We start from the raw sequence: 14,736 nt of genomic DNA, 5'->3' as shown, positions 1-14,736 counted from the left end.
GGACTCCAAGTTTCTATTCATCGGTGGTTGTTTGTTTGTCACATTAGCGTCCATTTAGTAGCCAGAGTTTGCTTATTTTTCTTTGCCCTCCATGGAAGCGGCTCAATGGGCATGGTTAATTAATGGCTGTGGGTGTGCTTTGGCATGTAAGAGCAAACTGGTAAAGAGGAAAAGGTTGCTATACTGACGGGTTATTTTAAATGGCTATTTAAGAGATAAGAGTCCCAATTTCAAAAGTTCAACAATTGCAGAGCGCATCCTGACGTCTTAGAGAGATGCATGTGAAAGTTAATATATAGAACCAAACTTTCAACCCCGCATGAAAATACATTTTGTCACTCAAAAGAAAGTGGCCTATTTCCCTGAACCCCCCGGGGCCGCGGCGTAATGATATATTACATTTTGACAGGGCAAAGCAAAACAGGGCAGTGCATTACGCTTGTGGGACATTGCGAGTCACGGAGTATACGGTGCGGTGTTAAGTCTTTTCCCTGGAGCCCTAGAAGGCAAGGGCATGATGCTTGTCTGCAGGATCGATATAAGAGCCCTGGAGGGCTGCTGGGGTGGAGACTTACCGTCGATGGCGGACAGCAACACTCTGGAGTGGTCGTATGCTATCACGTTGGCGTATCTGTTCTTTGGTTTGTTGACTTCCAGGTTGGAGTGCTCCCACGTAAACTGCTGCCCAGGATCGACGGACTGACAGGAAGAAGAGACGGATATATTAATTCGTTTATTTTTTACAATGCAGAGGTTTCTTAAGTAAACGTATCAATATCACAATGTAGAAATACTCTGTTACCAGTAAAAAGTCCTGTATTCAAAAAGTGTGTGCGTGCGTGCATGCATGTGCGACTGTGTGTGTGGGTTTAGATGGGTTTAGACAAATGATGTATTGTAAAATGTAGAGTAGAAGTATTGCAAAATGTAAATACTCAAGTTAGGTACTGTAAAAGTACTCAAAGAAGCACTGTACTAATACATGTAAATAGTAGTAAATGTAATCAGTTACTTTACACCACTGTCACAACACTATGTTTTGCACTACACTACATTTTGCTGTAGCTCGTAGAAAAGACAGAATTTCACCCTATGTGGCGGTTTCCCATTAGCTATTCAAACATGATCAATACGAGCGAGGGAAAGTGATGGATGTTGTCTGCTGAGCTTAAATTGCTTCTATTCAAGTCTGCTGTTGCTCGAAAGCAACTATCCACGAATCCGCATGTCAAATTCTTCAGATGGCTCCAGGGAGTCTGAAATGTATATGTATGTATTGTGTGTATATATATATATATATATATATATATATATACACACACCGTATATATATATACACCGTATATATATATATATATATATATATACATACATAGAACTGGAAGAGTTACAGCAACAACACTCCACGGACTAATCTTTCATATCTGTATTTCTTTTATATTTTATACATGAATGTTGAGTACTGGTGTTGTTGGTTTGTCCTGTATCTGTTCTGTAATTGTCATGTATCTGTTGTCTGTCCTGTCTTATGTACAAACTTCAATAAAAAATACTTGAATAATAACCTTTCATATCATCTAAAACAGATGTAAACCAAAAACTAATTGCGCGATTGAATAAGAGTTCTAGCGTTTGACCCGCATGGACGGTAAATCCGCTAATTCGAGTAGTGAAAATTGCGATGCGTTTGAGCTTGCAGATCGACTATTTCTGCTACTTTCAACCATTTTGAAAGTGAAAGCAGTTAAGTCTGTCTGTGGATTTTATGAATATTGAAACATTGAAAAGTATTGATATATATTGTGAGTGTGACTACATAATAATTACATTCGATCCACAGGAACACAGGTCCTTTTTCCATTTCAGTACAGTTTCTACTAAGTACAGTAGTACAATTTTGAGGTATTTGTACGACTGTACGTGAGTATTTCCAATACTTTTACTTTTACTCCACTAAATCTCGGATCCAAACATTGTAACTCCATTGTAACTTTTACGCCACTACATTTATCTGAAAACGTTAGTTACAATTTACGTAGATTTTGATTATTATTACAAAACATACATTAACCACTTCAGCCCTATACATTTCGGCCATTTGAAAATCACAAATGCGTCGCAATCAAAAGATTTGTATAGATTTGAAAACTTGAAACGGGACATTGTGCATAATGAGTACTTTGTAGTTTTAGTACTTCAAGTACATTTTTATACCAATACTTTTGTACTTTTACGGAAGTACATTTTCAATCCCAGGCTTCTACTGCGAGTACTTTTTCCACCAATGCTGTTTTGGACATGCAAGGTTTCCACCCGACAGATATGATTTTCAAATGTTCACAAAGGGAGAGACTGCAGTTCCATTAGCTGTGGTCATTCGATTAGCTGCAGTGGAGTAATGCACTTGAGACCAATTCCAAAGAATCAGCAATCTAAGATTTGCAAAGCAGGAGTTGGAGAAGGGTCCCTCACCGCAGATAAATGAACTATAAAATGTAATATTGTGAAAATACCAAGACGTGAAAGATGGCATTCAATTTCACATTACACTGGAAGTATTGTTTCTTTTTTAATGGCCGCAGTCTTGCTTTTATGAGTTAAACTATAGGCTTCCCATTGGGAATATGAGTATGAGACGCCAAGCAAGAGGATACACCGTAGCATTAACACCAACATTTGGACAATACACTTTATTCCCCCATGGTGCTTTATAAATAAAATAAAACTAGTAAGTATGCCAGGTAAATGCAAAAATGTAGCTCTATATTATATGATGTCTCTGGGGGAAATTGGTAGAAACCATAATGTCTGAAAATTAGTCTTTGTTTTTTTCCCTCTTTAGACAAAGGTAGTGCCAGTAAAATGTTATTCGACACCTCATATCGCCTGGCCAGAGCTGTTGACAAGATTTTATGAGCTTCATATGAAGACAACTTTGAGACTTCTAAACAGACAACTTTGTTTTCCAGGCAGATACACACTTTTGGTTCAGCCTTGGTATTTTATTAAATAAGTTTAATTAAAGGGTGGATCCTAAAAATGCACAGAAAAGAAAAAATACATCTTTCTGTATATCTGAAAATTACTTTCCACTGCCCACGAATACGCACAGTGGAAGTGAGATCTACCACGCTCACTGTGGAAGTGAGATCTACCATGCTCAGCAATAATGGCTGGGTCTGTCTGGGACTCACTGTGGAAGTCAGATCTACCACGCTCAGCAATAATGGCTGGGTCTGTCTGGGACTCACTGTGGAAGTGAGATCTACCACGCTCAGCAATAATGGCTGGGTCTGTCTGGGACTCACTGTGGAAGTGAGATCTACCACGCTCACTGTGGAAGTGAGATCTACCACGCTCAGCAATAATGGCTGGGTCTGTCTGGGACTCACTGTGGAAGTGAGATCTACCTGGCTGGGTCTGTCTGGGACTCACTGTGGAAGTGAGATCTACCACGCTCAGCAATAATGGCTGGGTCTGTCTGGGACTCACTGTGGAAGTGAGATCTACCACGCTCAGCAATAATGGCTGGGTCTGTCTGGGACTCACTGTGGAAGTGAGATCTACCACGCTCAGCAATAATGGCTGGGTCTGTCTGGGACTCACTTCATCGTGACCTTGTGGAGTTTTTGGAGCAGAGGCAAAGCCTGTGGAGAGAAAAGGGCTCACAGAAAGGCTGACCCCCAATTCTGGGCAACACAATGCCCCTGAAAAGACCTTGCACTGATGCAATTCTCCAGCTTTTCCCACTAAACAAACGTTCATTCACAGTGTACGCCGGTCAACATAAGGTGAACACTGAAACACAGTGTCCCTGGCTTGCCTGCAGTAAATGACTTCGATGCCAAGGAAATGTTCAGGGGTGAATTTCCGTTTTTGGTACATCAATCCCCTGAGTGGTTAGCATTCAGACTAATCACCAGTAATATAAAGATTCCTAGGGATTTTGCCCCATGATGTCTTTTGACCATATCCAGGTACAAAAACTGAGAATTATGGTAGCCGTGCTATTGGCCACTACCATTAGTCCAGGCCAGGGGCTGAGCCAGATTTTGGTACCACATAAGCTGACCTAATGTTTGTATTTTTGTATTCCTACATGTCTCTAGTTTATTATTTTGGTATGATACATCTTCCATTCAGTAGTTTAATGGCAGTTATCGCCAGTTATATGTCATTAACAACCTATAAGGCCAAATATTCCAAATGTCCTCATGCTTTAAGTAGCATGTGATGTGTCAAACTAGGGCAATGTCAGTGTTGGCCACATCTAGAGCAAAGGTTATCAAACTTAAAAAATAAAAAAGAATCAAGGTTTTCTGAGCTCAGTTTGTGATATTTTTGGTTAATACAAACAGTAATCATTCTTATATAGAGTTTTTGTTCAGTAACAGTGTTCTCCCTGTCTCGTCTCTCCAGCTCTTTAATAAATAGAAACTTTATAGCTTCAATTGTATAGTATTCAAAGTTGTCAGCTAATTTATTTAACCTGTCTCCTGTATGCGTTCTCGCCATTGATTGGATGAAATTGATATCCCCACCTGAAAAAAGCTGGACAGATGGGGAGACACATTACTGAACAGACACTTGTAATGATTACTATCAGAATATAGAGCTATATAAATTTCACTTACCCTACGTTAAAAACGATTTATATTAAACAACGTTTCTGAGCCCCCACTTTGAGAACAACTGATCTAAAGGGTTGGCTTTGTTATAGGCATCGTGCAGCATTCATACATTGCGATGGATTCATACTGGAGCTCCTTTATGATTCAGGGTGGGAAAGTATTATTTGCTTTGACCTCAGTGAAAAAATACAATATCTCAATCCATTGCACAATCCCTTCACCCATGTGTTGCCATTGATTGGCAGAGAGCATTGCTGCTGTGGGGCAGAAACCTTGTAACTCTGTATTTCAACCTTTTTTTCTTCTTTTTTTCGTAAATTAAAGCACTAAATTGTTAAATACGTGTCGCAATTGTGAGCTTATAGATAGTCCGTTTTTTTTTTAAGATATTTCTTTTTTGCGGCTTACGCCTTTTTATTGGTTTTTTACTGACAGGAAACGGGAGAGAGGTGGGGTGAAGACATGCAGTAAAGGCCGTGTCGGGCTGGGGAGTCGAACCCGCGGCACACTGCGACTGGATTACCAGTCGGGTGCCCAGACGGTTACGCCACCGCCTGGGCGATAGTCTGTTTTTGACTAAATACTACATTGTATCGTTTTGTAACGTGGGTGCTCTTGCTTATCTCCTGAGAAGTAACGATTCTGGACATACAAGGTTTCACCCGACATCGACGACATACAGTACAGTACCGATTGATAAACATCACAGCGAACACCATTATGATGGAATACAATGCAGGAGGAAATCACTAGTGCTTTGCCTTTCAGGACGATCATCCTGGGGAGGACCATGAGGATGCTCATAATATAAAAATGTAAAACAAAAAATCACACCCGTGTGAAGTGAGGGGCGCTCTTAACGTCCTACAACACATATGACGTATTATTGTCCATTCATTGTCAATAGGGATTTAATATTTGTGTAGGACGAAAATAGCCGTTTTGCTCGCTCTTATCGTCGGATGGAGCATTAGTCCGACATGCGGGAACAACGGTCAGACTAGCGCTTGAACATGCGCTGCTCCCATGCTTGTGGTTAGGTTAGGGTTTGAGGTTGGTTGTCGTTCTAATGACTGCCGGACCAATAAAGTCTGCAACCGAGGTAACATGTCGATTTGCTCAGACACATATAACTTAAATTCTCCATTCATTGTCAATGGCATTTAATGTTTGTGTTAGGACAAACATCTCTATACTGTAGCTGTATGTACTGTATATAGGAGGGGTTAATACACCAGTGGTGCAGAACCAATGCTCTGGGGACTACACTGTATTTGCCGGTGAGGTATTTTACTTCCACAGCACTCAGCTCTGAAAGGTGAATTTTATAGCTGAATGGGCAGAGAGGCCACCTGGGAAGAAGAAGGTCCCAGGTTCGAATCCCAGCCCCGGCAATGTGTGGAGGTGTCCCTGAGCAAGACATTTAACTCCCATCTGCCCCCCCCCCCCCGCGCTCACACTTGAGAAGCACTCAGCTGGGCGAAGCTGGAAACTGAATTTCCCCTGTGGGGATGAGCTTGGTCTAATTATTAATATCATTATTATTTCAGTGATGAGAAAGGACTGTTAGGAAGATGAACATGAAGTAATGGATAATTGGAACTTTACTTGGAATTAAAAAAAAAGGCCTAAGCCATGGTTCTCAAAGTGGTGTCTAGGGACTCTCAGGGTTACAAATGGACCCTTACAGGTCAGTAACTCAGAGTTATGGGGCCCTTGAAATTAAAAACGTTTTAAAACAACTGTTCTAAAACAATCATTGCACTAGGGGCTATACTGCCGTAATACTTTCTTGATAAAATCACAATATGTCTTCCCTAATGCGCCAAAGAAAACTTATTCTAGGACGGGAGAATTGCTTTGACTATTAATACGATTAGAGGAGACTGGTGAAATGGTGACCTTTTCCAGACAGACAAGTGAAAACGGTAAAATGACTGACATTCCGATATGGTTCATACATCCAGGTCGTTTCAGTTTTGCCTGCTGTCATTTCTACTTTGTGTGCAATTTAACCGAATGTTACGGCATGTCAGTAAAAGGACTGGATAAAACAGGTCATGACCACTTCAAGCCCCTGCCGTTAAAACCCTCCGAAACCAGCTGCCACATGATGGACGGCGGCTGGCCTGAATGGTGGTGTGGTTGGAATGGGTGTGTAACGGCAGAGATTAGGGCCTTCCAGGAAAATATTATCATGGTGAGACTGTGGGCCTTCTTCATTACGCTGAGCGCTGACCGCAGATGATTGAGACGGCAGTCCTGCATCAGCGTCTAGCAGGCAGTGGTAGCAGCTAGGGCTGGCCAATTAACCCAATACTGTAATACTAAGAAAATCTTCTAAATCCTGGTTTTCTGAAAAACCTATGTTTCTACACTATATCAGTGGTGTTCAAACTATTTCATATCAAGTACCCCAAACATTATATGAAATTGGCCGTCGACCCCCAACTGAAAATATGTTGTTCCAGGGACCCTCCCCAGAAGCAAATACTTGAGTTCAAAATGTTCGCTCTGAAAGAATATAGATTCAAAGATTTGCGCCACATTTTCACGATTAAAAAAAAATAGCAGATCTACAAGCTCATAGCGTGGCACTCGGTGCCGTGCTATGAGCGTCGAAACATTACTGTCCAAACTTCTAAAATGTATTTAGATCTACAGATATTTATATATGAAATGAATCGTTGAATCATCACATTCAATTGCCAAATCTATTAGACGGAGAACATTCTAAGTCGGCCACAGCCCTAGTTTTTGAGCATACTGCATACATTAACTGCTCCAGTGAAGCCACTCATCCCCCCGATGTGAATGTGTGTAACTGCTGAGACTGACAGTTTTGTTATTTTGTTTGTTTTACCCATTTGAACAGGTTAATGTTGGGGGTGGAACGCAATAACAGAAATGTAAAATATTGGTTCTGCTTGGGACGAACCATAACATGGAATATTCAAGGCAAGCCCTGCTAAAAGATGACTTAAATATGTTTAAAACATTGGTGGCAATAAAATGCAGTAAATACTTTATATCGTATGTATGTATGTATGTATGCTTTGCATTTATTTTCTTCTTTTTGTACCGTATAACAATGACAATGGGTGGCCGAAACTCCTCGTTACCTCGTATTCCTGTGAGAACTTCAGGTTATCGTTGGCTTTGAGGCGCTCCAGGTGATCTGCCAGGTCATTGATGGGGATGGGAGGGTGGCTGCTCATGCCTGTCAAACAGACGCACAACAGGTCAGCGGCCAGCGGCAAACCACATGGGAATCACCCCCACCACAAGCCAACACTGACTCATTAGAGAAGCAGGATGTGTGTTCTGCTATGTGTGCTGTGCTATGTGCGTGCGTGCGTGTGTGCGCGTGCGCGTGTGTAACGATACTGATCCACAGATGGAGACGTGGATCTGGTTAGGCAAAGTTTGGGCACTCAAAGCAGTGGGCATGCTCATAAATAAGAGGATATATGGAGACAGAAGGCAATGAGAAGTCATCGAGCACACTCCCCACACCGTGACCCTCCCTATTGTGAAGAGAAGAATGTTATTTACGCCAAAAGCTGCGGCGAGGAGTTAGCGTGACGACGAGAGGACACGAACGACGGACAAGGACAACAAACAAACGCAGACACAGACAAAACAAACAAAACGCTCAAACGGAGAATAAAACAATCCAAAATGTTAGGCCAGATGTTGACGTCTGCTTTGAGTGATGACATGTTATTAGGCTGTCATTTCAAACTCCGCCTCCTGTGATGACATGGCATATAAACACCGGGTGGATATTAGATGGGGCGGTGTGAGAGTACAAGGCTAGGCAGGAAAAAAAGGGGGGGGGAAATAAATAAAAGGAGAGGGAATGAAAGCTAAAAACAAAACATAAAATAAAGTAAAATAAAGAAAGGCATGTCAAATGCGTAAACGAGACCAACTAACTTGACGAATGGAGGTTACTGGGGTAACTGGGCGCACCTGAACCTGTGGAGGAAACGGCGGTGTAAATAAAAGAGGTTGCAGACGTCATAGCAATGTGATGACTAGTATTGTCTTTTCCAAACAAGCAGGTAGAAATAGTTTGAAATGTGTGGACGGAAACTATTTATACAAATTGCATTGCTACTGCACGCCTTCTAAATGGCACATCAGTTAGTAACACACAGATCGACATGCTAGAAGCTGCTCGACTAATGCCATCATGCTTAGTATTTTAGAGGAAACAGACACTCGACTAGGGATGGGGGAATGGGGGGGCAGGGTTGGCAGGTGGGGGCAAAGATAAAATAAAAAATAAAATAAAAAAAACCCAGTGAACTCAGAGATGCTGTAGACCAGTGTCAAACAACCGTAGGGTTTCTATTTGACATTAATTTGAAGTGAAAATGCCGAGCAGCTGAGCGCGCGTGCATTGTCTGCAGCACAAAGTTCCTGCCTGCAATTGCCTTTGGTTGACTTTGACACACTGCACACTTGACATTGTTAAATGTGAGTGGAGGTAAATGTGCGTGCTGTGTCAGCATAATCCAGGCAGCCGAGGTGCAGGGTATAAAGATCAAGGAGGCTGGGGCACGTGTGGGGTTCGAACCAAGACAGAACCGCACGGCCCGTGAAATGCTAACTGAGAACAGTATTTGGCTGCAGCGACGTTTCGTGATAACATCATGTCACGTACAGTACAGCGACATTCCTCCATCCCTTTTCCCGAAACGGTTCTGTAACTGCCGTTTAGCCGAGCCTCCCAGGTGACAGCTCTCTCTCTCTCTCTCCAACATGCGGGCTGCTGCGGAGTTTCATCTTGGCTGATGGCACAAGTGGGCATTAGCTAATGGAGAGTGTGGGGGGGGGGGGGGCTCTCCTCATCATCTCTCTCCCACTCCCACTCTCTCTCTGGGAGATGGCAAAAGGATTCTATTGAGGCCTGCCACTCAAAGTCCATTTTCGGCACAGCATGGCCATTTGCCACGCTGCGATGCTCATAAGTTGAGCGTCCTTAAGATGAAAACGTCCATTTGAAGGTGCAAAGAGGTGAGAGGGAGGGTAGGAGGAGAGAGGGGGAGTAATGTACAGTATAATGTAGCAGCTCTTCAGTGGTTCGGAGAGGACACTGTCATGTAGGAGACAAAAATGCAGGTGCATTCTCTGTTTTTGTGTGCGTGCGTGTGTGTGTGTGTGTGTGTGTGTGTGTGTGTGTGTGGTTGGGGGGCTGACAGGAGATGGGAGAGTAGTTGAGATCACTCTGAACCTGAAGTAAAAACAATAAAAACACCCATCTGCCAGGTTGAAGCCTGTAATGGCCCTAACGTCATTGAAGGGCTTTCATAAATATGCATACTCTTTCTATTTTTTTCATGAAAAAAGAGCCTGCAGGGATAATTCACTCTCCCTTTCAAACTAGCTGACCTGAAAAAATATGGCTTTTGATATTACGACATTATTGGCAGTCTCTGAACACCTGTCCCACAGCGCTCGACGCCAGACGAACTCAAACGGCAGTTGAGCGTGTCTCTCTCGCAGTCACGAGGAGGCAATGACTGTGGATTGCCTTTTTTTCCGGGAGATAAATGGACTGTGAATCTCATCCTTTACCCCCCCCCGGCGAGAAAAAGGCCACATTGGAGACACGAACCGAAGCGTGACCACTGTTCACCTCTCCGCTAAAGGTCAAGCCCAGTGGACGCATGCTTGTCAACGCGTCTCCTGCCGCTGAACCGTTGGCTCGTGCATGAAATGTGTCACCCAGTCAAGACACTTTCCATAGTGTAGCCTGACCTCCGCTGTGACTTCCACCCAACAGGATGCGCTACGAGGCACCTTGTTCTTTTTCTGAATAAGCATGACAGGTCTTAATGACCTGTATGGTCAGGATGATGTGAGCTGCCATGAATGTGTCAACCTTGCATTTCTGTATTTTCACTCGTCACTAAGCAGTATCTCTCTCTCTCTCTCTCTCTCTCTCTCTCTCTCTCTCTCTTTCTCTCTCTGTGTCTCTGGGGGGAATGCTGTTATTTCTGACCCTGTGTCCCTCACATGTGCCACCTGTCACTTTTGTAGCAGGGAAGAGTGTTTTTTCCCATTGATCCTCATTTGCAATGTTAATGTTTGCTAAGAGATGGTGCTGCACTTGACAACAGAGATTGCAAATGAGCAGGCGGCAAATGGCAAAAAGCTAAAATATCAAAATATAACAGAATTGGTCCTTGTGATAAATGGAGCTAATTCTATGAATATAATGACTCTGGTTCTATGACCTTTAGTTCTCTTTGTGTTTAAAATTGGTTGTACTTTTGTGCAATGTACTTTGGCTCTATGACCTTTTGTTCTCTTTGTGTTTAGACATTTTTGTACTTTTGTGGAATGTTTTTTTTTTCTTCCAGTGCACTGGAGTTGTGTATTCTGGTTGGTTCTGTTTGTTCTTACCAGGCGTTTGGAAGTTGAGACGTCGGAGCTCGACGGGGTCGGTAGGATGATGCAGTGGCATTTCCTTGTTGTTGGGCAGGCTTCCTTTCCTCGCTTCGGACTCTTGTCTTTTCCTGCGAAAAAGAAAAACCCAGCGTTTCCAAATCACACTTATAATTTCCCATCTTTCCTCACCTACTCTGCATTCTTAAGACCTTTTCATTCCCAATTCTGGACTGCGGTTAAGACAGAGTTGACTAATATAACCTTAAACATTACCTGCAGCTTTGTACAAATAGTGATGGGATAAAAAGACGTCGGGATTAATTCCTCCTGAAACTATAAGACTAACCATTGACAATACACTGAGAACATAAGCCTTTATGATTTAACATGACTACCTTCGAGGATATTAATCTTTTTTCGAGAGAATGCCAGAGACCTTTAGTTCTTTGGCCCCTTGTCTTAGTTTAACTTGAATAAAACAAGCCACCATTCAACATGAAGGTAAATAAATATATATGACGTAGTTTGAAAGAGATCACCAGACAAACAAACAAACTTCAAATAAACATCTTGATATTCTTATGGAAAGCATTTAGTTTCTGCTAGAACCATTGTCAGGCAGGGGTCAGATGAACCCATCAAACAGAAAGGATTGTGGTGTTTCTCAAAGACAAAGGGAAATCGAGATCACACAAAAACAACATTAAAGTGCAAAAATCAAGGAAAGAAGGAGCTGTGGGAGAAGCAGGGAGTGGTTGCGTGGGTGGAAGTGAAATTATACTGTAGGTACAATGGTCCCATGTGTACTGTGGGCTGCCATGCTGTGCAGTTCTCCATTGGTGAAATAGAGACAAAGCAGTTGAACAATAGAAAGGAGAGGTAGCGCAGCTTGTAGTCACGATGCCAGAAGTACTTTTTATCGGGTTACCAACGTTTCGACAAACAAGTTGCCTTCTTCAGGGTGAATTTGGTGAAATAAAGGCAAAGCAGTTGAACACAAAAGAAAGGGGTGACTATATCAGTGTTTGAAGCTAAATTGTTAGGGGTGACACTAGTTATAAAATATAAGTAACTACCAGTTCTGTCAATCAAAATAGTGAATATTGCCATACAAGCTCTTTGGATCGTGAACTTACAGATATTATTTGTGTTGCTTTGTTTTTTAATGCAGCCTATATAACATGCAAAGCATCTAAAATAGGGATGCCAGCCAGGTACAGTTTGAACATGTACAGGGTTGCACATGGACCTTCACAGGTCTGTAACTCTTGAGAGTTACGGTTGTCCTTGAAAGAAAAATAAAAGTGAAAAAAGTGAGGTCTATCTATTGTGTAGCGGTGCACATGTAACTTCCTCATGGTCTTACCTGTCTGGTTTGCTGCTCCAATTGGCAAGCAGGGAAGGAAATGAAACAACATTAGACCCTCTGACCTTGAGAAGAATTACCCCCCCCCGCTAACTTCTCATGGCTAAATTAGAACACCTGCCATCATTTGTATAGTTTCTGTGTAATAACCACAGAGACAAATGATGCCAATCATGGCATCACTTTTGCTCCGCGTGCAAGATTAGAGATGCTTCACCTAGTAGACTATACGCCTAGTTATGCAGCCTCGGGGACTCATTTTGAATGCATCTTTTTTTTCTCTCAGGTGAAAAGTTTCGCTATGCGTCTTTGGTTACTTAAAGCAGATTTATTCTTGTTCAAGCATAATCATCACCTTAATGCCTCACATGCTGTGGAACCGTGATACTGTAGCAATCATTCGACAATTGGGATCAAATGCAATGTTTAAACTGACATCAAAACATTGTGTACTGTACGGCATAAACTGAGCTTGGGAAGCAATAAACGTAATGGTTTACAAGGCCCTTTTTTATTGAGTCCTGACCAGGGGGCCATAGCAGCAGACCTGCAGGGCATTTTGACCTTCAGATTAAACTGATTTGACCAATAAAGCGCTACGCATAGGACTGAAACCTCCCCACTGTGTTGGATAGCTGTTATCATGTAGCCGTCCTTTCCCCCATGCTCGACGCGACACGGCTGTCCTTTTGCTCCCCACATGAGACGCACATTCACAGTAGTGTCACATAAAAATTGATTTCGACGTGTGAAATATCGTCCGGCAACGCGGCAGAGCGTTCTCCCAACGCGGCAGTGACATTGACATGAGTAATTGTCGTGTAAATCTGCCGGCCCGCAAACAGAAACACCGGGAGTGGCCACGACCACACCAACGCCCGCCTCCCCACACACACCAGGTTCCTTTCGAGGGACCTCAGTTCAGCTCTACTTCCTGGATCTCCTTGGCACTGCCTCAGGCACGTGCAGAGAGTGTTAGAGAGGCAGGGGCTGAAATCCCATAAGAGGGCACTTTCGGCCCAAAATAGCAAAAATAGCAGATCTACACGCTTACAATGCGCCGTGTTGGGATGCGTTGAGAGCTTGTAGATCAGCTATTTTCGGGGCACAACCCTGCACTCTTTATCTACTGGAGAAGCGGTGTACGGCATGGATTTCGAAACAAATTAGTTCAGGAGACTTTGGGGGGAAAAAAAGAATTCTCCCGAATGCTGCCTTCCGGTATGGCAAGGAAAGGAGAGGAGGGCATTTGTTTTTCTTTCACCTATAGTAAATGCTGCATTCATGGTCTGGAGAGGGCAGTTGTTTTAAACACGGGTATAAAAGGGCAGGGGCTGAAGCCCCCTTTGATATCTATGTGTGCACGTCCCTGCACTGCCTGGTCCAGAACTCAGACTGTCAATCGTTGGAGTCCAAGGACGAGCGGGTTACAGAGTGAAGACTCAGTGTAAAGCTGTAGGCTTAACAATCTAACCCTGTGAAACGCATTACAATGATACTATAGATGGAGCAAAATGTACCGTTACTGATTATACCTTACGCTGACTCGCCACTTATTAATCTGGCCTGCCTAAAATTACTTCCTCGGGACTATTATGAAGTTCAGCCCAGTATCAGGGAACTGATTGAATGAGCCCTGCGGAATATTTCAGCGTGCACAGTAAAATCCTGAGTGGCAACTGATCTCCCGAAAGTGTAAAACGGGACCGCCGCGGGTAAATTGTTACACTTTCGGAGTTGAATTAGCGCTCAGGATTTGCGCTGTGCGGCGAAGAGAGAGAGACGGGGGTGGCAGAGAAAAGGCAGCGTTGAGGGGAAAAAAGCGGCGAAATCTGTACACCGAGTGCCTGCGTGCTACGAGAGCGCACGTGTGCGTGGGCGTGCCTGCACGTGATGTGTCCCAGAACGGTGAAGGTGCCACTGTAGCCCCTGGAGCTGGGTTTTTTTCTACAGTGGGGTTGGGCATCGGAGGGTATAGGGGCATGATGAGGGATGATGGGACCGGCCGGGACGCATGCAGGCTCAGGCTCGGCCCCCGGGGCCCCCAATCTGAACCCGTGTACTGTACGCATGCAGGCTCAGGCTCGGCCCCCGGGGCCCCCAATCTGAACCTGTGTACTGTACGCATGCAGGCTCAGGCTCAGGCTCGGCCCCCGGGGCCCCCAATCTGAACCCGTGTACTGTACGCATGCAGCGACACGCAGCAGACTGTCAGGAGAGAGCTCTCCTCCTATATGCTTGACTGACGAGCACTAGACAGCCAACCGGCTAGCTTCTGCTGCTGGCTGTTTTGATTTGAGAAGGGTATGCTACTGCAAGTGTTCTGTTGTCTACTGT

General features: G+C 43.6%; 1 protein-coding gene across 21 annotated transcripts in view; it reads right to left on the bottom strand.

Annotated features, from left to right (window-relative positions):
• Positions 1-14,736, bottom strand: part of LOC308335689 (receptor-type tyrosine-protein phosphatase delta) — a 313,079-nt gene that overhangs the window by 33,282 nt on the left and 265,061 nt on the right. For 7 of the 21 annotated variants that reach the window (XM_080792822.1, XM_080792839.1, XM_080792823.1 and 4 more), the window contains 5 exons: positions 12,400-12,414; positions 11,049-11,161; positions 8,571-8,612; positions 7,754-7,851; positions 576-699 (listed from right to left, as the gene is read on the bottom strand). In XM_080792822.1, coding sequence (XP_080648948.1) covers positions 576-699; positions 7,754-7,851; positions 8,571-8,612; positions 11,049-11,161; positions 12,400-12,414 — 392 coding nt within the window. The remainder of the gene's footprint in view (positions 1-575; positions 700-7,753; positions 7,852-8,570; positions 8,613-11,048; positions 11,162-12,399; positions 12,415-14,736) is intronic. The other 14 variants (XM_080792828.1, XM_080792830.1, XM_080792829.1 and 11 more) reach the window with 5 other exon arrangements.

The sequence above is a fragment of the Protomyctophum bolini genome, assembly GCF_963924005.1.
Source record: "Protomyctophum bolini genome assembly, chromosome: 20".
Lineage (NCBI taxonomy): Eukaryota > Metazoa > Chordata > Actinopteri > Myctophiformes > Myctophidae > Protomyctophum > Protomyctophum bolini.
This window is presented reverse-complemented; position numbering and strand designations above follow the sequence as displayed.